The sequence below is a fragment of the Zootoca vivipara genome, chromosome 9, assembly GCF_965207765.1.
Source record: "Zootoca vivipara chromosome 9, rZooViv2.hap1.1, whole genome shotgun sequence".
In the NCBI taxonomy this organism is placed as follows: domain Eukaryota; kingdom Metazoa; phylum Chordata; class Lepidosauria; order Squamata; family Lacertidae; genus Zootoca; species Zootoca vivipara.
The window spans coordinates 7364969-7391830 of record NC_142592.1 but is presented as its reverse complement, the minus strand read 5'-3'; the positions used below and the strand labels follow the sequence as shown (position 1 = coordinate 7391830).

Sequence of the window (26862 nt, the reverse complement as noted above, 5' to 3'; positions counted from 1 at the left end):
CCAAACGTGTCCTCTCAGCATACCTGCCAAGTTGCTGTCAGAGAAATAAGGGACTGGGCCGGAAGTAGCAGACCGGAAGTAGCGCTGCCGCCATTTTGGAACTGGGCGGAGCATGCTCAGAAGTGACTTTTGATGCTGCTTTGCCCAGTTCCAAAATGGCTGCCACGCCAGAAGTCGCACTGCAGCCAGAATAAACTGGGGAAAAACAAAAAAAATTCGTTTTTTCAGCTAGGAACAGCTGGGGAAACGGGGAATTCCCGGGGAATACGGGAGACTTGGCAGCTATGCCTCTCAGTCATGGGACCAACCAGGTACAAGTGGAAGGCTTTGGTGCTTATAGTGTCAGGTGTGTGTGTGTGTGGCATGCCTGTGAAAAGACCCTTTTAAATAAATTTCCATGAAGTTGTGTCTCAAGGCTTCCTGAAGACAAATTAGGAATTATCAACACCATCATGTTCATCATATTTATTTATTCCCTGCCTTTTCCCCTGATGGGACTCAAGGCTAAACCACTAATGATTTTTAAAAATCCATCATGCAAATACAATTAAATATTGATAGAATTATTATTACAGTATTTATTAAATTTATATAGCGCCCTTCATACGTAGATCTCAGGGCATAAAAGTACAAGATTAAAACACAAAATAATAAAAAACAAAAACAAACCAATAACCCCCCTTCCCCATACCATATACATATATGAAAATCTGTTTAAAACATACCAAGAATTACAATAGAAATAGCATGGCAGCACCCTTTCATTAAAAGCAGTCAGTTTCCAGAAGCCTGTTGGAACAAGAAGGACTTCACCTGCCCAAGGAAGGACAACAAGGAGGGAGCCAGTCTGCCTTCTCCAGGAAGGGAGTTCCAGAGTTTGGGAGCAGCCACCGAGAAGGCCCTCTCCTGCGTCTACCAAGCATGCCTATGAGGGTGGTGGGACTAAGAGAAGGGTCCGCTCCAAAGATATCAAAACCCAAGCAGATTCGTTTGAGCCACTACAGTCTTTCATATACGGTAGCTTGGACCTAAGCAGAGGATATTTTCCATTAGCTGAGCAGTATTTATTTCTTGTAATGCAAAACTCTGTAAGCGGGCAGACCTTCATATCAGCTTACAGCACTGTCTAGTTCACGGGTGTCAAACACAAGGCCCGCGGGCCAAATTCGCCCCGCCAGACCTCGTCATGTGGCCCGCCAAGCGCCCCAGCCAGCGGGACCCAGCAGCGGGACCTTGCTGCTGAAGCGCCACGCCGACAAAGCGCCGACAAACAGCTGGGGCGGGGGGGGGTAGAAAGGCGGCCAGAGCATCGCTGCGTGGAGCGCCCCGAGCCACAGCAGGAGAAGGAGGAGGCAGCTTGCCGGGTCAGCGCCCGGCAGCGCCGCACGGAGAGTCCCGAGCCTCGGCGACGCAGCAGTGCTCTGTAGCACTTTGAATCCTCCTCCTCCTGCCACGGCTCGGCGCCTGGAAACGGCTGCTGCTGCTGCTGAAGCACAGACAAAGCACCCAGCAGCGCCGCGTGGAGGAGGAGGAGGATTCAAAGTGCTACAGAGCACTGCTGCGTCCCAGAGGCTCGGGACTCTCCGCATGGCGCTGCCGGGCACCGACCCGGCAAGCCGCCTCCTCCTCTTGCCTCACCTCCTCCTCCTCCTCCTGCCGCGGCTCAGCCTCATGAACGTGAGCTCAGCAGCGGCTCAGCCTCACGAACGTGCAACTCTGAGGCTTTACGCACTTCTCCTAAAACGGACACCCGCTGCCTCACGCTGCACGGGAAATGCTTTTTGCCCCTGGGTCCCTTCGTGCTCTTTTCTGGCGCTGAATCAAGGCGGCGACCCCCCCCTTCCCTTTCTTTCTTCCTCTCTCTCGTTCTTATTCTTTCTTTCCCTCTCCTTCCTTCTTTATCTCTATCTTCTCTCCCTCTTTCTTTTTCTTTCCTTCTTTATTCCTTCTTTCCTACTCTTCTTTCTCTCACCTCTTTCCTTCCTCTCTCCCTCCTGCTCCCTCTTTTCTTTCTTTCTTTCTTTCTTTCTTCCTTACTTCCTTCCTTTCTTCCTTCCGTCCTTCCCATCTTTCTTCCTCTCCCTCATTCTTATTCTTTCTTTCCCTCTACTTCCTTCCTTCTTTCTCCCTTTCCGTCTTCTCTTCCTCTTTCTTTTTCTTTCCTTCTTTATTCCCTTCCTTATTTCCTACTCTTCTTTCTCTCCCCCCTTTCCTTCCTTCCTTCCTCTTTCCCTCCCACTCCCTCTTTTCTTCCTTCCTTCCTCCCTCCCTCCCCTCCCCTTCCCTCTCCCTCTCCTCAGAAACATAGGATGCTGCTTTATACTTCTGGCCCTTAAACCCTGGAACCAGGAGAGCAGCTCCAGTGAGTCAACCTCAGCCAGTCCCTTTGGTGAAGGGTGGTGGCTCACTGGCAGAACATCTGTCCTGCATGCAGAAGGACCCCAGCATCTCCAGGTACTAGTAGCTCTGCAAAGGTCCTGCATGAAACCCTAGCGACCTTCCGCCACCCAGTCTAGTTACCAAAAATCATTTTTCAATAAATTGTACAATAATTGTACATTTGAATATCTACTTGCCATTATTCTGACTATGTTTCTGCTTTCAGAGCTAGTTATTACTTACATTATTACAAAAAACAGTAATAATTGAATGCAGTGACAATAATTTATGATAATAAAGAGTGGACACATAGTCCTACAGATACAACCGGCCCTTTGAGGGTGACCAAACTGCTGGTGCGGCCCCCGATGAATTTGAGTTTGACACCCCTGGTCTAGTTCAACGTTTTGGCATGAAAATTGGGACTTTTAGTCTAAAGTATTTCCCCAAAGAAATCTTCTTAGTGACAGTGATATCGTCATGCAGCAATGCAACTGTTACGTTGCCAGAACAGGTTATGTGATGGCGCCCCTGTTGCTGGAGAAAAAAGATTGATTTGAAGTGAGCAAGTGCCACTGGAACTGTGAAGAGCAGGCTGTCTGAATGACAGGTGGAGGGGCATGGGTTGTTCGGGGAGCTTCTCTCTGCAGTTGTAATGTCCACCATGAAAAAAACCCTCCCTTCAGGTTGGCCAAGAGGGGAGAAAGGCAGGTTGCAACCTACCCTTCTCTATTTTGGCTCAGCTCTAGAAAAAACATAGTTTGACGCACTCTTATTTCAGGAGTAAGTTGTCCATACTCATTGCTAAAATTCCTAGTGAGTCATGAATCAGACTCTGCCTCTGGCTATGCTGTCTGCTAAGCTTCATAGCCTTTGGTGCAAAAGATCTTTTGAGTTTCAACTGTGAATTATCTGAAAGGGAAATCCTTAAGGTGATCATCTTTGAAGATGGGAGGCTGACTTCTGTTTAATTATGAAGCATGCCAGGTGTTACTCACAAGTACCGGGCTTCTCCAGCTCGACAGTTTACCTTCTAAATAAATCTTGGGTGTGATAATGGGGCCCCCATAAGTTTGGTTTTGCACAAGAGCTGCTCAGCCTCAGCTTCCTGGCACTCTGATTCTTCAGTTGCTTTTCTCTCAGCTGCTGCTGCTGCTGCTGTCCAAGTTTTGCCTTGGGCCTCTTTGAAAAAAGGTAATCTTGCTGTTTGATATTTGGGTTATAACTGGCAGCTTCCTAGCGAGATGAGGATGGTGGGGAGTCTTATTGGGCCCTGGGGGACCATAAATGAGAAAGAGTTTTCCCCCCTCCTAGGTTTTATTGTTTCTGTTGCTTTGGGGATATTGATCCATGCAGGTAATGAACATGATGGGATGGGAATGTCCCAGCCATATATGTCACAGGGGGTGGGGGAGATATTTCTGTGAGTGTTAGCCTTAAATGTCCAGGTTGCACTGATTGGATTCTAAACACTGTCTTAAGTAGTGTTCTAATCATTCCCAAATGTATGAACTATTACATACCTAGAAAGGTGAAGCCCTAGAGGGAAAAGGTGGGGAAAATTTCAGGTCCCCCTCTGCTGCCCTTGCAACCCTTCTCTATCTTCATCTATGTTAGATAGATGTCTGTCCTTATCTATCTTTGAATTACTCCATATTCCTTTGCCTTCACAGGCTTCAGTGAATGCTTTTCTGGGTTTGCGGTGTTCTACTAGAGTCTTAAAACCCATGGGGAAAATCTTTTGGGACTCGAGTTCTTTATAAGTTACAATAGGAGAAGAGTGTGCATGTGAACAGCTCGCCCTAGCATTTTTGGAAATAATTTCCCTCAGTTTCCCTGCTGATCTTTCAGAGCTGCTGTAGCCACACTCTCCAATTAGGTTTTTCTGTTGTCGTTGCTACAAGTTACATTTTTAAAATAGAAATGGAGAAGGCGAAAGTAGCGACTGTTGCAAGCAAGTACCACAGAAACCTGTCACGACAACAGTATTTCAAATGAAAGAGAACCACGAGCTGTTTAAAAAGTAATGCTGCTTGCCAGATTTTCAGCATCTACTCTTGACAGTAGAGCTAGGCAGATACTCCGTGAGTACAGTACTTGATCTCACCCATCCCTCTTTTTCAGCAGAATTAAACAAAGAAGTTGGGATTCTAACATATGTTAAATTGTCCATATGGCATGTTACAAGTTGGACTTAAATAACTCACTCCGGGAAAACAGGCCAATGACAGCACCATAGCTTGTGCCCCCAAGGGCAGTACTGGAATTAATCTTCGGTGATCTTTCCAGTGTGTTTCACTGGCTCATATACAAAGCATAGAAAAATCCAACACTCGTTAGACACATAGAAAAATGGTGTTCACAAATGTCGGGAAATGCTTTCACGCTCAACTTCTCTCAAAGCCGTAATCCCAAAGCCCAGGTTGTACTATCATAATGCACAAAAGGGTTCATGATCTAGGCATCTTACCAAGGTTATGGCATTTCCTAAACTACCAGTCTTACGAGCAATTGTTGGGGTTCTTAAGGGGTGGCAGGCCACCAAAATTCCTTTCTGGGGCTAGATATTACCTCATAAGGCAGTGATGGCCAAACCTGGCCCTCCAGCTGTTTTGGGACCACAATTCCCATCATCCCCGACCACTGGTCCTGTTAGGGATGATGGGAGTTGTAGTCCCAAAACAGCTGGAGGGACAAGTTTGGCCATCACTGTCATAAGGTATATGAATGAAACAATAATATATATTAGAGCCTAGGGTGCATAATTCCCAACTACCCAATCTGGCCAACTTTGTGGAGCCTAAAACCCTTTCTGACCAACCCAGAAAAAGTGTTTAAAATGGGTCACTTAACTCCATCATAAGGCATGTGGTTAAAACTGTTACTATTTAACAGGAGCCATCTTCCTACATAATGAGTTATTCAATCTGACTGCTTTATGTGGGAGCAATCCCAAATCCAGGGATGAGGAACTTCTGGCCCGCAGACTTGTCTTGGCCAACGTGGGGGTCTGATTTTCCCCATATCAAGCTGGCCGGCCCATCAGCTCATGCAACTGTACTTGGATCATGTAGCCAAGGTAGCAGGATTGGTCTTGGAGGTGTGAGAGAGCTTTCTGCAGGGAACTTTGTCTCACAACAATACCCAATGCTGAGCAGGACCCCTGATGTGGTGTGAGGGTGCTGCTGCACAGCCTAGGTACATGTGAGAGCTCTCTTGCACGTAAACCTCCTCCGTTTGGCCGCACATGTAGCAATCAGCAGTGCCCTGCTAACTAGAATGGTATTTTTTTTCCTTCAGAAGGGAGAGGGATCAGAAATGTTCGCTTTAGCAGCACCTTGCTGTCTTCAAATTGCTTTGAAGTCCCAACTTCAGGACTTCAAAGCGCCAAATCTCCCATGTCCCTGGTGGTAGATCCCATGCATCCAGGAAGGTTCCCCATCTTTATTTATCCTGGCCGTTTAAGCAGTCAGATGTTTTGAAATATGTAATTCAGCAAACCCTTAAAATACAGCTCCTAGAACGCCTGCCAAAATAGAAAAATGTAAATTTCCCACCAGAAGGCAAGCCACACAAAAGAAGGCCTAATCCAGTGGTGGGGAACCTATGGCCCTGCAGATGTTGCTGGACTCCAGCTCCTATCTTCCCCAGCCATCATGGCCAATGGCCAAGGATGAATAGAGTTGGAGTTTAGCAACATCTGCAGGGCATAGCTGCCAAGTTATCCCTTTTTTAAAGGGATTTTCCCTTATGCTGAATAGGCTTCCTTGCGAGAAAAGGGAAAACTTGGCAGCTATGCTGCAGGGCCACATGTTCCCCATCCTTGGCTTAGTCCAGGCATGCCCAAACTTGACCCTCCAGCTCTTTTGGGACTACAGCTCCCATCATCCCTAGGCTAGCTAACAGGACCAGTGGTCAGGGATGATGGGAATTGTAGTCCCAAAACAGCTGGAGGGCCAAGTTTGGCCATGCCTGGCTTAGCCCTTCATGGTGGTAGAGGGACAGGGCCTCAGGAGCTAGCCTCCATGTTTACATGGAGTTGTAGAGGAGACAGCTCTTAAGATACTTAAGTCTTTTGACTGAATACCAAAACCTGTAGTTCAAGCTATATACCGTATGTCCTATGTTTTCATCCCACCCAAATAAATAAAACAGAAATAAATAAGACCAGTTCCTACACCCCAGTTTGAGTGGGAATGTTAGCTTGTGTGAATTGAGAACAATCACACAGTCAAGTGTCGGCCTTCAGCTAAACTGTAAAAGGGCATTTTCATTTACTTTCATGAATTGATAAGGCCATTTTGCCCTATGTATGTTGGTTAGTGAATCTAAATGAACAATGAGGATTTCATTTGTTTTCCAGCGTTTTTCATTTCTTCTGAGGCTAGTGAGATTCTCCATCCCATTACTCCCAAGCCTTTATGTCACTTTTTCAACAAAAATGGAGATGCATGGTTTGTATGTCTGTGTAGTAGGTGTCTGTGACTCATACCTTCAAATTTAGAACTAAAGGTTTAGGGAGTGGATAATGGGGCATTTGCAAATACTAGTCTGTTCTTTTCCATGCTACTTAGAAAATACCTCTTCATGCTTCAGTATTCATGTGTAAGAATTCATTGTTCCCAAACCTCCTTTCATTTCCCCCCCCACTCTGTTTTTATGATACCTTCCTTTCCTGCCCCATCTGCAAAATAGGTAAATCTAGTTTAATCACAACAACATTCATCTGTTTTTGTGATTAAAAATAACGAACAAATCACTGATTTTTAAAAATATTTGTTTTAACTATTTATAGTAACTTAAAAAAACCTTTTTATTCAATTTAGCAGTTGATTTCCTTGGATAACTTGTTGAGAAATGCTTACATATATATTCCATGTCCTAGTCTTACCCAGATTTGCTTTCCTTTTTGCCCAGGGGTTAATCTGCACTGCCCTGGGCACACTGCCTGAAAAATGTTAAGAATGAGAGAGCTTCCCTAAGAAATATTGGCTTACAGCCTGGTTTAGAGATATTGCTTTAGAGAGTATTAAAAGTAGGATCCCTTTCTGATCTAAAAGCTACCAACACAAAGCCTTTTCCTGACATGAGCAGTGTCTATTTATAGATAAATGAACAAACATATTTTTTCAGCTTATTCAATGAAGGCAAGTTTGTGTAATCATCTTAGCATTACATGAAATACAAATATGCAGCTGGATGTTCAATGAAATGAGATTTTTATTAACACTCCTCGCCCCAATTCCAAAGAGAAATATAATTAGTAACTCTCTTAGCATCCCACATGAGGCAAGCAGGCAGGTCTGTCTGCTGTGCTTCATGTTGATTTATCATCCTAACTAATTAATTTATACCTTGTCTCATCTCTGCAGTCAAGGTGGTATAAATATAGCAAAAACACATCACCAAATATTATGTGCTTGGATCTGCATGGGTATAGCTGGTTCTTTAGTGGCTGCTTTTAAGATGCGTTTCATCTCCAATCATTTAGTTACCAGTCATAGCTTGGAATGACATTGTGGTTTCCGTATGTGTTTTGGCAGTGGTGTCCCTTTCTTGTATAAATGCACTAGACCCTGGAACTGCTTTCAAAAGCAGCTCAGTGCTATGAGTTGTGATGTTATGCAGTAGCTGCTGCTACCCAAATTCTGACCAATACTTCCTGACCTTGCAGCTCAGCGAGATGAAGCACACCCTCAAATTCTCCCCTCATTTACATGAAATACACACACTTCTACCAGGCATAAAGAGTAGAGCTTTGTTTGCCTCGTCCATTGATTTATATTCCTGTGTAGTTTACTCCAGTAATTTAATATGGCAACCTCTGTATTTCTCTGGCTCATTTCAAAAATAAGGTTTGTAATTGTTAAAGCTCATCCCTTCCTGATAAGATGCATTGTGTTAAATTATTTTCTCCCCCAGTCTATGTAATTCCATTTGTGTCTTGTGCTGTTGACTGTTTGATTGTTAACAGGTTCTGAAGTAATTGAATTAGGTGAGCTATGATTACATGTGCAGCATTAATAGACCACATCTGTGCACAGCAGAGTCAAAACTCTGTCAGATGACCCTTGAGGTCCTGCAAAGGGAAAATAATACAATTGTTCTTCCTTTTTCTCCTTGGGTTGATAATCTGATTTCACTTATTTATTCTACTGCATGGTCCCCTTTAGACCTATACATTCTCCCTCTTGTTTTCTCTCCAGGCTGCTCATTAAATTCTGAAGAATTGCATATTGAGGCAGAAGTGCTCTTGGTGAAATTTATGCCACATGCACAATATTACATCTTTGTACTCCATATTAATGTTTCTGGGAGTAGATCTTTGCTCAAATCATTAATGTAAATTAGAACCCTAAGTTTGTCTTTCTCCCTGTAAGTGTGAATGGAATTGGTTGGGAGGGGGTGGAAATGCACCTGTATTATTTCATTGACTTTTTGACGAAGTAGGTAAAGAGCTTGAATGCTACTAATCAGCTGTTAGTAATCTTTTGGTTACCCATAGGGATCAGTATATTAAAACTGCATATAGTGTAGATCAGGCTTCCTCAACCTTGGCCCTCCAGATGTTTTTGACCTACAGCTTCCATGATCCCTAGCTAACAGGACCAGTGGTCAGAGATGATGGGAATTGCAGTCTCAAAACATCTGGAGGGCCGAGGTTGAGGAAGCCTGGTGTAGATTGTAGGTGGATTGCAATCTACAAACATTTATAAGGTTAATAACCTTTACCTATTGCACTTTTAAAATGTCCTTTCATCAATAACCTGCCTTGCTGTGGAGATGTAATTGTTTTCTTGCTAGAAGTCACCAAATGATGAGAGTGGTACGTGATTAGGCCATCATGTAATAACTGCACTTTTCTTTTTAATGGAATGCTGGAATCAAGCTTTCACACAGGACTTTTTCTAAGGCTGGGATTTCAGGGGGAAAGGAGAGATTTTGCCAGAACGATGATTACTCAATTTAGCAAATTTAACAAATACTTCAAAATATTTCAAAAGGAAGCCTGCTTGTTAGATACCATTAAAATATATATATATATATACTTGCAATTCCGGATCAACGAGAGGACAGTTGCTTTTCATAGAGTGTGCCCACAGCTCCCACTTTAGTTCAGTTTAATTAGCACATGATTTAGTTATTGCATGTTCTTTTGTTTCCTTGAGAACCAGGGAAATGTTTCATTTCTCTGTTTCTCAGGTGTTGGTGGTACACGTTAAATTAGCGGTGGGGAACCTCCTGTCCATGGGCCTGACCCAACCTGCCAGGCCTTTCCATCCAGCCCACCAGTATCCCATAACCACTTCCAGTTGCCGCATCTCCAGCTTCTCACTGCTGCCCACCCGTTTCTCCAGCCTCCACATTGCTGCCGCCTCCTCTCATTTCTTTTCTCTTTCTCGGCGCTGCATGTGAAAGTGGTGGACTGAGGGTAACGTTCATCGTGGAACACTGTTCTGGCAGTTTCAGGGCCTCGTGGCTCTTCCAGATTCTTCCTCTGTGCTTAGGAGATGCAGAAGCACTCAGCTGGGTGGCCCTCTGCTGTTCTCGCAGGTTTTTGGAGGCCGTTTTTGGTGCTCCAGAAACTCCTGGCGGTGCCTGGAGCGACCACAGCTGGCGGTAAACTCCTCTGCTTTTTAATGTTGATATGAGGAACCTCCTGCTCACATTTAAAGTGTGTGCGTGTTTAGTCCCTGAAAAGGTTTCTAAAGTAAATAATCGAGCTCATAGGGAAAGGAGGACCAGCTGAGGAATGTGTGGCAGAAGTTTGGGTCTCTTTGAACTCTGCAGTTCTGTTATTTTAACGGGAGATGAGGAAGTCTGTATGTGATACTTCTGCAGGAATGTGTGCCTGTGAAATCGACTGTAGCTCTTCTCCCTTTGAGCTTTGGCTCCATCAAGGCACTTGATGTGTGTTATTTCAGTGATCTCTTGAAAGAGGGCGTTCCCCCCCCCCCTGAAACCACTGCTGCTGCTTTTACATTTTGGTTTTAGTCACAGCAGCGTGATCATTAAAGCTTTTTGTCCCCAGCAAGAGATTCCAAAACGTGAGAACTGTGAAGAATTCCTAGAGAGGATTTTGTCAGACAGAGCCAACATTTTTCTTCAGGGTGGCTGCAAATACCGTATTGGCCTGAATATAAGCCTCACTCTCCCCCCCCCCCCAAATTCTGACCATGAGAAGTTAAAGCGCGGCTTATATTTGCGATGTTACGGTATGCAGCCAGGAGCGCAGGGCAAACAGCTCCAGGAGCGGGGCAAAGCGGCACCTGCCCCATGTGTAGTCCCCGTCCTCTCCCCCCAAGGCCGGGAAGGGAGAGAGCTAGAAAGGGGAAAGTTTGCTGGCAATGCAGTGTGGCTCCCCCGCCCCCAGTATGGAGCGAGGAGCAGTGAGGAATGAAGCGGCTTATATTCGGGTATATTTTTCCTCCTCCCCCCCCCCTCTATTTTAAAGGTGCGGCTTATATTCAGGTACGGCTTATATTTAGATCAATACAGTAAAAAGATTAGCTATATTGCTCCTGAGTTTTTCAGGAATGAAGACTGTCAAGGAACCCAGTTGTGCTCTCAAGGACTGCAAAGCATCAATCCAATGATCTTTTCATTCAATAAGTTGCACTGAAATAAATGAGCATTTGCTGTGACGTGCAAAACAGCTCAGTTCAAATGTATGGCAGTGATCTTACTTACCAACATGAGAGAGAATGAACGTGAACTCCATTTTAAAAAATAGCCTGTAAGTCCGAGGATTACGGGAACCAGTCTTTATTTGGCAGCAAATGTTTTAGGATCAGGATGCCAGTTATTAAGTTACTGAGATAACAGTCTAACTGCTTTATTTGCCATTGAGAAAAGAATCCACATGTTCAGAAACGTCATTATAGAATGGAATGGCTGTAGGAGAGTTCTGAATCATCTCTTTCTTAGTAGGAACCAATGGGTCTATTGGAGTTCACCAATATCAGGGTTGTGTTGTAATGAAGACTGTCTTGTGAATTGGTCACTGTAATTTTTTTACTTTTAGGTGGTTGGGGCTATTGATTCTGCCTGTTCCGTTTGCATTTCCCCAAAGGCCTTAGGACCTGTTTACTTGGCGGATTGGCTTACACCATTTATCCCATCTCAGCTCCTTTTTGTGTGTGTATGTGGAACTATAACTTTTGCAAGTGCCTTATAGTGTTCATTCCCCATACACAAGGAATCAGTCTTTTAACTGTAAAGTTGGTGTGTCTTTTAATCTGCAATTTTAGTATATAATGTACATTTCACAGGTTTATTTTAATTATTTTAATTATATCTATTATATTAATTATTATATTATATTATATATTGATTATATTAATTATTATATTATATTATATTATATTATATTATATTATACATTGATTATATTGATTCTATATTATTATATTTAATTATATTTTGGGGTTTATAAACTTGCTTTTAACTTTGTTTTTTTATTGACAGTTTGAATGTATATTTTTATATCAAGGTTTTATTTGCAATTAAGTGGTACACAAATTCTGTACGTATGAATGAATGGTTAACATGCTGACAGTTTCTGCTTTCTGTGTCTCTCTCCATTCCCTGTCTAGAATCCTACCCAAGTAGGAACGGCTCTTCAGGTTTTCTATAACCTTGGCACTTTGAAAGTCACCGTCACTAATGTTGTGGATGGTTACTGCGTATCCTTGGAGGAGAACATCAGCAATGCCTTGGATATTAAGGTTTTGACTCAGCCCTCTCAGACAGTGGTCAGAGGTACTATGCCTTCTCCCCTCTGTATTAATGCAGTGCCTGGTAATTAGGCATTTTATTCCCATAAGCAGGATCTAATACAGTTCTTCATGTTCATATTAGTCTTCATCACACTTCACTGTTTGGTAAGCTGTTTCTTTTCTTTGGATGTGATAATACTGCGAGCTGCGAAGTGGGAAAGTCACATTGAGGTAAATGAATTGGCCCATTTCCAAGTCATTCTTAGCTCAAACGTGTTGTACTTAATATTGCAGCACGGTATTCTCCTTCGCTCCAGATTTCAAGTAATGTCAACAGCTGGTGCAGCATAGTAACTATAACAGCACAATGTTTACTCAGAAGTATGTCCCACAATTGAGAAACAGAGATTTATTTATTTTTAAGCACAGCATCGCTTTCAGCTAGCATTTTTAGCGCTTAGACTTGTGGCCCTCATCATAGCTAATATGACATTTGCTTTAGGTCTTGGAATTTCTCTCAGCCTGTGCTGAAAAGGCTTATAATTCTTCCACATTAAAACTAAAATACAATGGAAGGAGGCAATACCGTGTTTCTCCAAAAATAAGACACCGTCTTATATTTATTTTTCCTTAAAAACACACACACACACTATGGCTTATTTTCAGAGGATGTCTTATTTTTTCCTTCCTCCTCCTGCTGCGGGCGGCATTGCTGCTGCGCCTATCACTATGTCTTATTTTCGGGGTAAGGCTTATATTCCTTGAATGCTTAAAAATCCTGCTATGGCTTATTTTATGACTACATCTTAAAATAGGGGAAACAGGGTAGCTCCTCTACCATTCTACACTACGGAGTTTGGAGCTCCTTTTGTAGAAGTGTTTAAATAACAGTGTAATATTGAATTTCTGTTGTACTTCTGAACATATCAAATATATAACTTTATTTATTCATGACACTTCTATATTGCATATCAGCCAGATCCTCTGGGTGGTTTATGAACCTCAAAATTAAATAAAATCCAAAATAATAAAAAATGCACTGAGATATGGACACACTTCAGAAATGGTTACCTTTAGTTAACACACATTGGAAAAACGTGGCGATTTAGCTGTTCACTGTGTGCTGGCAGAGATTTATTGAGGCCTCCATGTCTGAAGAAGGAGCTGTTACTTACATTGGCCACATTTGTATTCCGCTGTTGCCCCAAGTAGCTCAGGGTGGTATATATGAGTTGCCCTGTTTTGTCCTAGCAACATCCTCATGAGGTCCAAAGACCGTTAACTTGCCCAGGGCCATCCAGTGAGTTCATGGCTCACTGGAGATCTGAGCCCCAAACTCCTCGGTATAAATCCAACACTTTTATGCAATCATAGAGTTGGGAGTTTAGTCCAGAACCTGTGGCCCTCCAGATGTCATTGAACTCCAACTCTCAGCATCGCTAGCCATCAGGGAATGATGGGAGCTGGTGTTCAGCAGTGTTGGAGGCTCACAGGCTGCCCACTTCTGCTCTAGCACCATACCTCATTCTTTCCATTTCTCTACCAGTTCCAGTTCGTCCCTTCTTGTGCACCCAGATACTGTATTTTAAATCCTAATTGTAGCAATTCCCCTAGTTGAGTTGTTGTCGTTTAAGTTTTTGAGACAGGTTGTTCTTAAAACAGGTGGTCCTGGAAGAGCATCTATGCCAACACCAGGAAACATGGCGGCCTTTAGAGCAGCTCTGTGGACCAATATGGAAAAGCTGATGGATCAAATCTGTGCAGCTTGTGGGCAGGTATTTGGCTATTTAAACATCCTCTTCTGGCGTGGCACGGTTTGGAGGGCACTGTGAAATGCAGAAGCGAGTTGGGCTGAAAGTGACATCTTTCCTTTTCAGGTGCAGCATCTGCGGAAAGTACTGTCCATGAAAAGAGATCCAGTTACACAGGTGTGCTTCATTGAAGAATTAGCAAAGGTAACGCTTCTCTCCTGGCCCCTTCCCCTGCACCACATCTCTTCCTTCTAACTAAGTGCATTCTTGCAAAGGTAACTTGCCTTTTTTAATTATGTCAGCAGAAAGGGAGTGTTAGCTTTTTGGTATTTCAGTGGGTAATGAAATAGTGGTGACACACAGGCTAGCCTGAAGAGTGTGCATTTATGGATGGTTCAAGATCTATAGCAAGCATAGGCAAACTTGGCCCTCCAGATGTTTTGGGACTACAATTGCCATCATTCCTGACCACTGGTCCTGTTAGCTAGGGATGATGGGAGTTGTAGCCCCAAAACATCTGGAGGGCCAAGTTTGCCTGTGCCTGATCTATAGTCACTTGGGCACAGACACAAGGCTAGCGTGTATGTGTACCTGGCAGGCAAGCAGAACTTAACCATTTGATGTTTTGTGGGACTGGTGTCTGGTTTAAACCAGGACCTCTGTTGCTTCATGTGCAGTGCTAGCCTGCCAGTGCAGGGGTGGCCTGGTCTATGAATCCCTTGTGTGCAGTTGTAGATGAAGTGGCCCATTTTCAGCAAAGCACCAGGAATATCTTGCTTGCTTGTTCTCCTTGCCTTGGATGCAAACTAGTGTAATGTTGCTCTGAACTTTCGGGGGAGGGGAGGAACCATCTGCAAAAAAGCCCCATCCCTCCTGAAGATGGGGAACTCTGTGGGATGGCTTTTTAGGGAGTGCAAGAGACTGAAGTATGGGAGGAATTGATAACCCCATGAGAGATGTGCATAAACAATGACCCATCCTCACATAACATCTTTTAGGCCCAATCCCTTGGGATGACTGCTTTTTTGTCATATTTGAAAGAATGATAAAATATTAATGATCACTATTATATTTCCCCGTAATACTGTATGCATTGGCTAATTAATCTTATGTATTAGTAAGATAACATGTCTTTGTATGGTTTGTCGCGTGATTCAGCCATCTGCTTCTCTCCTTTTTGGCAATTCTGTCTTTGATAAACAATCCACGGCTGTCCTTTGCCTACAGTAGCTCCCCTCTGAATACCTTTTCTTATCCATTCACTTGTATTGTGCTGTATTCTTATTTAGACAAATTTGATGAATGATCTTCCCAAGGGCCAATAACAGTGCTAGCCGATCAATTCATCTGTCATAATTTGTGAAGGAGAGCCCCTTCCTCTCTTCATGTTCAAGTTCAAATTTTATGCAAAGGGAAAGAGAAAATGTTCCAATTCCATGTGTTGGACTATAAATTCCAACAGATTCAATTTTTTTAATGGAGAGAAGAGACCATTTGTGCAAATAGTTTGCAATATGAATATTAAATGGAGAAACAAAAACTTGTTTCTTGTGGCTGCATGCTCTTTGCAGTTTCTCTTATGAATCAACTTAAAAGAAAAACCCTAGGAAACATACCCTATTTATACGAGAAGCTTCTCACAACTACATGGTTTTTGTTAGGAGTTAGAACCTGCCCTTCCCAAGGCATTGGGCAGAGTAATAGTAATTTATCTTACACACTGATGCCAGGAAACTATAGGCCAGGGACCTGCCTTGGGTAAACTAGTGGGAAGCATGATCAAGGGTAGAATTGCAAGGCAGAGGGAAGCATAAGCCTGCGAGAATTAGCATTGCTTCTGCAAAGGACTCTTGTGCCCTACTCATTTTCTGGAGTTCTGGGAGATGCACCCAAAAAATGTCTTTTGTGTTTGACATTGTAAGTTTCTTTTTGGCTCATAGAGGAAGAAGTTTCATAGCTCAGTGGCATGTGTTCATTCTCCTTCTGTGAAATGGTCTCATCCTAGATCTCTTTGGCTTCTCACTACACAGCCGTCTAGAGTATACTCAAATTACCTATGTGTGAAAATCTAAGTGATGAGGAATAGGGTTGGGTTTTTTCATAACTTGTCACTATGAACACCGTATTTCTAAAAATATTATTTGCTTGGTTTGGTTGTATGTATGTCCAAAGATGTGTCTTTGGGACCAGAAGATGGATGGGTGACTTAATAGTCTGATACACCCTTTTTGAAAGTTTCCCTAACCCTCCTTTTGATGGCTTGGAGGGAGATGCCCTTAAAAATCCCTGCGCTTCCCTAGCAGACATTGTACTAGAGAGGACCACTGTAAATCCTAGTTTAAGTAATTGAACAATATTTTGTTTTATTGTGAATTCATGCTCATGTGGAACGCAGAGTGTATAATACTAGTCAAGAGAACTCAATAGAAGAAAGAATGTTGATCAGACATATTTAGCATTTGCATGACTATTTCAATACCATAATTTGGCATTTATTTGGCTGAGGGGAGGGTCTTTAGTCCATTGTATTCTGTCTCAGTACTTATTTCTCTGAACTTCTCTAAGGGAATGCAGTTTTATTTGAACCCCAAACCAAATGTGCACTGGCCTTAACATTCATAGATGGCATTGGTATTGTGTGCCAAAAACCTGCCTTTTGCTGCTACTAGTGAAATAAGGCTATCATGTATTTTTTTAAAGTCCCCTAGTTATCTAACATATTGTCACAAGCTGCCAGGTAGGACTTTTGGAACTGCCTAAAAAGCCGCTAAAATCTAGATTTGCATGCATACCCTCAGTGTCTGTTGAGCAATAGGGACAGCCATATGGGAGCGCAGGATCTGTTGAGTCTGCTGCCAGTAGTTAAAAATAAGCTGATAAATCATGGAAATTCTAATACTCATTTAAAAAGCCAAAGCAATTTCACATATGATACTATCCCTTTCCACTCTGCGTAAAGTGTCTGGGAGAGGAGAGAAGGTTAGATTTTTGTGTGTCCACATTAGAAAGTTGATCTAACAACAAAACACATTGGAACTTGTCCATTTTTAAAGGGCCGTATGCCCATTCTAGCAGGAGATGGTAACATAAACCCTGCATTTTACATTCTGTTTGCTAATTACTGGTGGTGAGGTCAACTCTAGCATTACATCTATCTTCCTCGACAGCTGTGATTCCACTTCAGATGCCCATCTGTCTCCTTGGAGACTCTGCAGTGCAAGTCAATGGCTGTAGCTCCACCCACATTGGTCACTGGCCACACCCACTCCTGCCTCTGATCCTTCCCATCACTGTCATGTGCTCACCAGAACGTTGCCATCCCTGATTTAGACACTATTGCCGTATAAAAATAATACCCCCCTGGAATCATCTGTATGCAGATTAAAAAGCAGAGACCCACACCTGACTTTTTCATTTTAGTTTGAAAAGCAATATTTAAAAATAATGTAAACTGTGTTCTCCCTGGTACCTACCTGTGAGGGACGAGGGATACAGGGAAGTCCCTCCCATCTTAAGTTCCAGCCCATCCCCAAGCGCGGGAGAGAGTAAGGAGAGCTCTGCCTCCAGCGGAGAGTCAGGAAGTGGTGTCCGAGGCTCAGGCAAGGTTGTGGAGCCCAGGCCGCAGGTGGGACAGTAAGTTGGACGCACAGGGGGGAGGCCAATTCCCCCAACTCCCGAATTGCGACGCAAACGTAGGGGGAAGAGGTTGGGTCTGCCAAAGCTGTGGTGCTGGAAGAAAACGCGCCAATCGCCATTCGGGAGTTCAGACACCTCACCTTAAGGATGCATTTTTACTGCTCTGAACACTGTAAATAATCAGCACTTAATAAAGACCTTAAAAGACCATGCTGGAGTCGTTACTCTAGAGTAGCCATACCAGGCCCTCTGACAGCAACTCCCGAATCTTTTTTTTGGCTACTTTGGAGTGCAGCGATGAGCGCTCAAGAGGCTGAGCATTGGAGGCTGGAGGCCGAAGCAGCGAAGCAGGAGCTGCAGAACCTCACAGCGCACGCACAGCAGCAATTGCATGCCGCTCAGGAGGAAGCGCGAGGGGCGCAGGAGGAGCTGAACAAGCTGGTGGACCAGGTGAGGACAAAAGAGGAGACTGAGAAACAGCTAAGGGTGATGGTTTTGGACCTACAGAAAAAGTTGGAAGAGGAGAAAGCCGCTAGAGGTGGGGGGGTGCCCCAGCCGCAGCTAGTCCAAGTGAGAAGGGGACAGAGCCTAGTCACCAAGTTTAGCGGCGACCCTAGGGAGTACCTAGGATTCGAGACAGAAATAAATTATGCGCTGGAATTGCATGCAGCAGAATTCCCAGATGACGCGCACAGAGTCTCCTTTATCATAGAGCATTTGACGGGGGCCGCCCGAGAATGGGTAAGACCGCTCATCGCGCAAAAAAATCCTTGCATGAAGAACGCAAAATTATTTCTAGAAGCTTTAAAAATAATGTACGCTAGTGACAGTGAAATGGAGGCCACTAAAGAGGAGCTTCATAACTTAACACAAGGAAAATCGACAGTTAGGGACTACTGGGCGAGATTCACCATGCTGGTGCACAAACTGGGGTGGGATCTGCAAAGTGAGCCAGTGAAATCAGCCTTCTACATGGGTTTGCACGCAGACGTTAAGGATGAGCTGGCAAGAGGTCCCAAACCGCGAACTATGGATGAGTTAAGCAAAGCGGCGCTAGCGGTGGGGGTGAGACAGGAATCCAGATGGAATGACAAACAAGCGACGCGCGCAGCAAAACCTTGGTTCCCACGCTCCCAGGACAGACCACATCACCAAACCCCACCCCAGGGCCCGCCCCTACACCCGCCCAGGCCAAGCCCAGAGCTGGAACCGATGGAGATCGGAGGAGCGCGCGCGCGGGCTTTTCAAACCCCGGCGGCGCCAAGACGCAAGGAGGGAAGAGGCGGGAATTGCTTTCTCTGCAACTCCCCCCGGCATCGCGTCAGAGACTGCCCTCATCGCAGAGAGTGGCAAGGAAAGGCGGGAACGGTTGTACCTTCCCCAGCTGACGCAGCACCACAGCAGGGAAACGAGACAGCCTGGCTGCAGGAGACAAGGGGGAGCGGCCAGGCACAGTCAGCAGACAACAGCCCCCGCCCGCCCACCCGCACAGAGAGGAGCACAGCCAGCCCACCCCTCCCAGAGCAGGAGTGGTTCTAGAAGTCACGCTCACGCTCCCAAATGGCTATCCCCTGACAGTCCTCGCCTTAATTGACAGTGGTGCCTCAGCCAACTTCTTCTCGAGAAACTTTGCGGAAGAGCACCAGATCCAACTTCTGCAGCTGGATTTTCCCCTGCACGTGGCCACCATTGACGGCAGAGAGCTGCTGGGAGGGGCCATCACGCATCAAACCCCCCCCATGAGAATGACGGTGGGAAGGCACTCAGAGACACTGGCTTTCAACGTCACAACCATCTCAGACCCCCCCATCGTCTTGGGCATGAGCTGGCTGACGCGCCACGACCCCTCCATAAGTTGGCACCAGAGATGCATCACTTTTGGATCGGACTTTTGTCTGGAACATTGCATGCAGCACCAACCAGGGGAGGGGCCTCCGATAGCCACGGTGGCCACCATGCACGTCAAGGGGGGTGAGGCAATACCCAAGCCGTACTGGGACCTGCAGGAGGTCTTCAGCGAAGCGGAGTCCGACCACCTACCCCCACACAGGCCTTTTGACTGCCAGATCAACCTGGTGCCAGGGGCAACTATACCCCCAGCCAAGCTGTACGCCATGTCAGATCAGGAACTGGAGGATCTGCGCGCTTTCATCGACAAGAACCTCAAGCGGGGGTTCATCAGAGAAAGCAAGGCAGCAGGGGGCAGCCCGGTCTTCTGGGTGGACAAGAAAGACACGCAACAGCGCCGTCTGGTGGTGGATTTTAGACGGCTGAATTCGGTGACAGAGCCAGTGGCTTTCCCCATGCCCAGAGTGGATGATCTCCTGACAGCGGCACGCAGGGGCAAGATCTTCACCAAGCTCGACCTAAGAGGGGCGTACAACTTGATTAGGATCCGGGAGGGTGATGAATGGAAAACCACGATGTTCACGCCTCTGGGCTCTTTTGAATATCTGGTGATGCCCTTCGGGTTGCAAGGGGGCTCAGCATGCTTCCAGGCCTTCATGCACCACGTCCTGGGGTCCCTCCTCTTCAAGAACTGCTTGGTCTTTCTGGATGACATCCTTATCTACTCCAATGACCCAGTGCAGCATGTGAAGGATGTCAGGGAGGTGTTGCAGCGCCTGAAGGACAACCACCTGTATGTGAAGCTGGAGAAGTGCAAGTTTCACACCAAAGAAGTGGACTTCCTAGGCTACAAGCTGTCAGACAAGGGGCTGGCGATGGACAAGGACAAGGTGCAGGCCATCCTGGACTGGCACAGCCCCAGGACGCGCAAAGATGCCCAACGCCTACTAGGCTTCGCGAACTTCTACAGGAAGTTCATCAAGAACTTCTCTCGCGTCACGGCTCCTATCACCGACTGCCTGAGAGGCAAGCAGAAGTTCCGGTGGACACCAGAGGCGCAAGCAGCGTTCGAAAGCCTCAAGAGGGTATTCGCTTCAGACCAGCACCTGTTCCACGTGGTGCAGGATGCGCCCCTACGCCTGGAGACAGATGCTTCGGACAAGGCTCTGGGAGCGATTCTGTTGCAACTGGACGCCAACAGAGAGTGGAGACCCTGTGCCTTCTTCTCCAGGAAGCTGACCCAGCCGGAACGCAACTACACAGTGTTTGACAGGGAACTTCTCGCGATCCACGCTGCGTTCCAGCACTGGCGACACTTCCTGGTGGGCGCCAAGCACCCCATCCAGGTGTGCACAGACCACAAGAACCTGGAGTTCTGGAGAACTGCCAGGGTGCTCAACCAGCGGCAGATACGGTGGGCAGAGTTCTTCTCGAACTTCAACTTCTCCATCCACTACATCACGGGAGAGCAGAATGTCAGGGCGGATGCCCTCTCCCGCAAGCCAGAGTACATGGAGGAGGAGTTGCCACCGGCACCCAGGCATATTTTCCCCCCATCAGCATGGTCCTGCGGAGCAGCAGTGGTGAGCGAGGCAGAACTCACAGCACTGACAGCAGCTGATGAATTTGCCACCCGCATCTTCAGAGAACTGAGAGGGGGGGGAGCAGGCCAAAGACTTTGAGGAAAGGAGGGGTTTGCTTTTTTACAAGGGAGCCCTGTACCTGCCAACCAAACAGCTGAGAGGTAAGGCCCTCAAGCAGATGCACGACAACCCAACGGCGGGTCATTTTGGAAGGGACAAAACCACTCACCTAGTCATGAGACACTTCTGGTGGCCAGGGGTGCGGGAGGATGTTCGGGAGTATGTAAGGGGATGTGACACCTGCCAGCGAGCAAAGGTGGTCAGAGCGCCACCAGCAGGTTTGCTGGAGCCCTTAGCCACACCGCACAGGCCGTGGGAAGTAGTGTCCATGGACTTCATCACAGACCTGCCGTCGTCCAGGGGCAAGACCGCAGTGTTGGTGGTGGTGGACCTCATGTCCAAAATGTGCCATTTTATACCGTGTGCCAGGGCGGTCTCGGCAGAAGAGACGGCCAAACTGTTTGTTGACCACGTATTCAGACTGCATGGATTGCCTTTAAGGGTTATTTCGGATCGTGGCCGCCAATTTGTTTCCAGGTTCTGGCGGCGGCTCATGAACCTCCTGCAGGTGGAGGTCAGCTTGTCGACAGCTAGGCACCCGCAAACCAATGGACAGGCGGAGCGGGTCAACGCCATTCTGCAGCAGTACCTGAGATGTTACGTCAGCCAGAGGCAAACGGACTGGGTGGATCGCCTGCCACTGGCAGAATTTGCCTACAACAATGCGGTGTACGTCTCCACAGGGGTGTCGCCCTTTAAGGCCAACTACGGGCGCGACCTCAGATCTTTCCCGGAGAGGGAGGGGGAGGAGGAGGAAGAGGGCCCACAGGCAGAGGATTGGGCAGAGGACCTGGAGACGGTGCACCAGCAGCTCAGAGAACACTTGGAGAGGGCCAAGGAAGCGTACAAGAAGGGGGCAGATCGCCACAGGCGACCGGGAGAGGTCATCAGGGTGGGGGACAAGGTTTGGTTATCCTCGGAAGGTCTTCCCACCAGGGGGCGATGCAAGAAGTTAGCACCCAGGAGGCTGGGCCCCTTCACGGTCACGCAACAGGTCAACCCGGTAGCCTTCAGGCTAGCACTGCCGGAGGACATGAGAGTGCACCCAGTGTTTCATAGATCGCTGCTGTCGCCGTACAGGGAAAGTACCAGGTTCAGGGACAGCGATCAGCCTCCAGAGGGAGGGGGGGAGACGGGAGACGCCCGACAGCTCAATGAGGCAACTGAGATTTTAGACTCAAGGAGAGGGGTGAGAGGACTGGAGTACCTGATAGCATGGGAGGACACTCCGCCGTCCCACAATGAGTGGATACCGGCCACAGAAGTACCTGAGGAATTTTTAGTGGAAGAGTTCCACGCCCTGTTCCCCCACAGGCCCAAGCCCTGGCACATGGAAAGGGAGGGAGAGGGGGAGGGGCAGGAGGAAGGGATAGCAGGCAGCAGCTCTCCATGGAGATGGGAAGCGGAATTTGAGGACACGGAAGAAGAGGTGTGGTTTTCACCGAGGTCAACGACGTCAGAGGCAGGAGAGGACTGGCAGAACATTTTTACTCCCACCAGCTCTGACGCCACTGACTTCTTGGGATTCCCGTCTTCTCAGGGGGAAGGAGAAAGATCGCAGGATTGGGGGGAAATTTTTACACCCACAGGCTCGGATGCCACAGACTTCTTGGGGTTTCACTCGTCCCCAGCAAGCGGAGAGCCACTAGGAAGGGGGGGAGAGGAGCCTGGGAGGGGGATGGATGTGAGGGACGAGGGATACAGGGAAGTCCCTCCCATCTTAAGTTCCAGCCCATCCCCAAGCGCGGGAGAGAGTAAGGAGAGCTCTGCCTCCAGCGGAGAGTCAGGAAGTGGTGTCCGAGGCTCAGGCAAGGTTGTGGAGCCCAGGCCGCAGGTGGGACAGGAAGTTGGACGCACAGGGGGGAGGCCAATTCCCCCAACTCCCGAATTGCGACGCAAACGTAGGGGGAAGAGGTTGGGTCTGCCAAAGCTGTGGTGCTGGAAGAAAACGCGCCAATCGCCATTCGGGAGTTCAGACACCTCACCTTAAGGATGCATTTTTACTGCTCTGAACACTGTAAATAATCAGCACTTAATAAAGACCTTAAAAGACCATGCTGGAGTCGTTACTCTAGAGTAGCCATACCAGGCCCTCTGACACTACCTAAAGAGCTTACCTTTTAAATGTTATTTTGCCACTGGAAAGCACTGAATATAATGAAATGTAGCCTGCAGTGAAACAAAACACAAGCCCCTCTTCAAAACTGTGGTGGTTTTAATTGATTGTGTGACCACCACACTATATATCATATACACAATAGCATAAATATACAGGCATTATATATATATATATAATCTGATTCAAAACACCACAAATAGAAATAAAGGGTGGATTGAGGTGATTGGGAACTTCACTGTTCCTCTGCTGACATTTTTTTTTACTACTGCAAATGATATCTTTTGTTCGGAGTCTCACATTTGGCAGTCACGTTGCTATAGAAATAGTACGGATCTTCCTTAGTTCAGCCCCATGAGGCCTGCAATGCAGAATTGTTAAATCTTTTGCAGTCCTATGTTATGGCTTACAAATATTTATGGGGTAACTTGCAAGGTCTTTTGTCTTCAATATGCTTTTTCCAAACCTGCTTTTGGGGCCTCTGATTAGAAAAACCCTGTCCACATTAGAATTCAGAGCTTTGTTTTGGGACCCTGTAGCAGATGAACTGCACAGTAATATTCTCTGTATAGCTTTACACTTCAAAGTGGCTTGAGAATAAATGTTTTTCACTGTTTTAATCAAACTACTCCTGGAGGCTGTGTTATGTGCTGTATAAAAAGAAGGACTGAAATCAGTGTGTCATAGTAAGGGTTGGTATTTTTCATATATAAATAACACTGTTGAGCACATGCAAGTAGTCATCTAATAATGCACAGGTGGAATGTCATTTTAATTTTACATTTTAAACCTTGCCCAGGATGTAATGGTAGCTGTTGGTTATCTGTATTTATTGATCTGTCATAATGCTCACCAGAGGGTCTATTTATCAAGCATGCTCTCCACGACAATCATGACCCAAGTAGTCACTTGGGACAAAATGGAAGTACTTATCCCAAGGAATTTTTTTTCTACCCAGTGCTAAGTAACCTAAGTTTTGCTGCTTCTGTTTATGGAGAGGACGACGACCAAGATGATCAAGGGGGATAGGAAGCCAAGCCTTATGAGGAATGGTTGAGAGAATTGGATATGTTTAGCCTGAAAAACAGGAAATTGGGAGGAAGATAAGATGGCCATCTACAAATATCTAAAGCAGAGCTTTCCAAACTTTTCATGTTGGCTACATACTTTTTAGACATGCGTCATTTTGTGACATAGTAATTCAGTTTTACTAGCAAACCGGAGGTCAAACTAACCCCTTTCCAGCCCCGGGAGGAGTGTGGAGAGTGTTTGCGTGACACACCTACACACTGCAGCCGACACACCAACGTCACGACACACAGTTAGGAAAGCTCTGGTCTAAAGAGCTACCACATGGAAGATAGATCGAGCTTGTTCCCTCCTGCTCCAGAGGATAGAACCTGAAGCAATGGATTGAAGTTACAAGAAAGGAGATTCCGACATAACATCAGGAAGATCTTTCTGACAGTTAGAGCTGTTTGGCAGTAGAACAGACTCCCACGGAGAGGTGGTGAACTCTCCTTCCTTGGAGGTTTTTAAGCAGTGGTTGGATAGCCATCTGTCATGCATGATCTAGTTGAGATTTCTGCATTTGCAGGGGTTGGACTTGATAACGATTAAGTCCCTCGCAACTCTACAACCATAGCTGCCAAGTCTCTCGTTTTCCCCGGGAAACCCCCGTTTTTAAAGCCGTTTCCCGTTGTCATCCCGAATGGCGAAATATCCCGTAATTCCCCCGGATTTCTTCCGGTGCTGTGGTGTGGTGTGGTGCTGCACTGCACTGCGGTCCTGCTTCCCGTCAACCAACTGTACCTCTTCCGCCTCCTCAGCTCTGTGCCCGCCCCTTTCTCTCCTTGTGATTGGCCGCTTTGGCAGAGTCTCCTTCGGCAATTGGTAGCCGGCATGCTAAGGAGGGTTTGGCAAGGGGCCCATCGAATCCAGCATGGTGGTCTCCCAGTGGCCAACCAGTTGCACCCCCAGTAAGAAGCCTGCAAGGAGCACGGAAGAGGGACACCCAGCAAGTGCTATTCTAATGCATTTCCTGCCTCTGGCAGTGGAGGAAGACATGCGAGGGCTTTTTAGAAATAGGACCCAGGAGGCTGCCTTGCACTGACTCAGCCCACGAGTCCATTTGGCGCAGGATCTCACAGCCCCTCTCCCCAGTTTCAGAGAGGGGGCATTCCCAGACCCTCCCTGGAGATGTGGGGGTTGAACCTGGGGTCCTAACCTGGCAACCCCCCTCCGCCCTCCCTCCCTCCCAGGGTAGGACAGGAAGACCTGCCAGGGGGAGGGGGGTCGTGATTCCCAGTGAGGAGCTTCAATCACTTTCTCTTTCCATCGCCAGCCTCGCTCCCAAACTTGCGCCTCGAAGTCTGCCCGGCGACCGATGCCGCCATCTGCGCACAGATTTCTGATTGGTGGGATACTATCCCGGCTCCCGCTCCTGATGGTTCCCTCTTCTAATCTAACCCTCAGCTGCTCTTAAAAACTCAGGAGACCAGCCTGGGGGTGGGAGCTGGAGTCGGGTGTAGAGCTGACTTCATTGCGGGGGTAATGTCTGAAAAAGGGGTCCCCAGTCTGTGCGCTGTGTAATAAAGTTAGTGGGGCTGTCTCAGTACGCACTAGAAGCGGCAGTGAGTTGGTCTGATCTCTATGGAGGTGACGGAGGAAAGCGCTCGGTGGCTGCTGTGGTGACTCAGAGGCCCGTCCTGCCATTTACGCTCTCCCCCCTCCCTACCCAAGCCCCGATCCCCAGCTCCCCATCCCTTCTCTCGCCTCTCCCCAGCTTTCGTCGCCGCTGGTCCTCGCTGACAAGACTCTAGGGAAGGTGAGGGGATCTCTGTCATCGGTTAAGGTGACGGGTTACGGGCGGGCAGCGGCAGAAGTTGCTTCTACGCATGTCTGGACATGCGTAGAAGCGACTTCCAGTGCCGACGCTGCTGATCCTGTATTTTTCTAACCGGGACTTGGCAGCTATGTCAACAACCCTCCCAACTCTATGATTCTATTTGAATTCCCAGTAGTAAATTTCCACCATTGGCTGGAGGGAGTTTAAAAAGCTGGAAGGCTTTTGATTTTTCTCCTGTTTGGAAGCTACTTGTAGTGTTCAAGTCTCCTTACTTTGCAGCTGGTTCTCTTCCTTCCCCATCCCCTCAAGGGGGGGGGGGGCAGTCGTATCTTGCTTCTGCAATTTAAACTCTTCCTGCTCTTATTGAGAAAGCTCTCCAGACTCAGTAAGCAACGAGATTGTCTGGTGAGCCCGTTTCACACCACTGATGTAATTTTCCCCAGGAAGGGAATCCATCTTTGTCATTTGCAGCAGAAACAGCAGCAGAGTCTTATGACACCTTAAAAGAATTAACACATCTATTATGGCATAAGCTTTGGTGGGCCACAATCTGCTTCATCAGGTGGTTTGCCTCTTTTCTACCCTACCTGAGAAGGGGGGGGGTGGCATTCCACACTTAACCTGATCATATGGACTATCCCACCTGCTTAAGGGATGGATCCCAAAAGGTGATGTATTAGACAAATAAGTTCTGGAGGATTCCTGCTTTGTTGCAGATGGGTAGTACAAGAAGCAACTTTCTATAACTAAAGAAGGGGGACCACTGTGAATATCTGCGTTATCAATCCACGTTGCTTAGTGTTCCAGTAGACTAGCGATAGGTACCACGCACCTATTTGAAGAGGACTGAGAGAGAGAAATT

At 46.7% G+C, this 26862-nt stretch overlaps 1 protein-coding gene across 2 annotated transcripts in view; it reads left to right on the top strand.

Annotated features, from left to right (window-relative positions):
* The window catches only part of COG5 (component of oligomeric golgi complex 5), a 162699-nt gene that overhangs the window by 82972 nt on the left and 52865 nt on the right, over positions 1-26862 (top strand). For both annotated transcript variants that reach the window (XM_088676684.1, XM_035127862.3), the window contains exons 8-10: positions 11976-12141; positions 13761-13873; positions 13976-14053. In XM_088676684.1, the coding sequence (XP_088532810.1) occupies positions 11976-12141; positions 13761-13873; positions 13976-14053 (357 nt within the window). The remainder of the gene's footprint in view (positions 1-11975; positions 12142-13760; positions 13874-13975; positions 14054-26862) is intronic.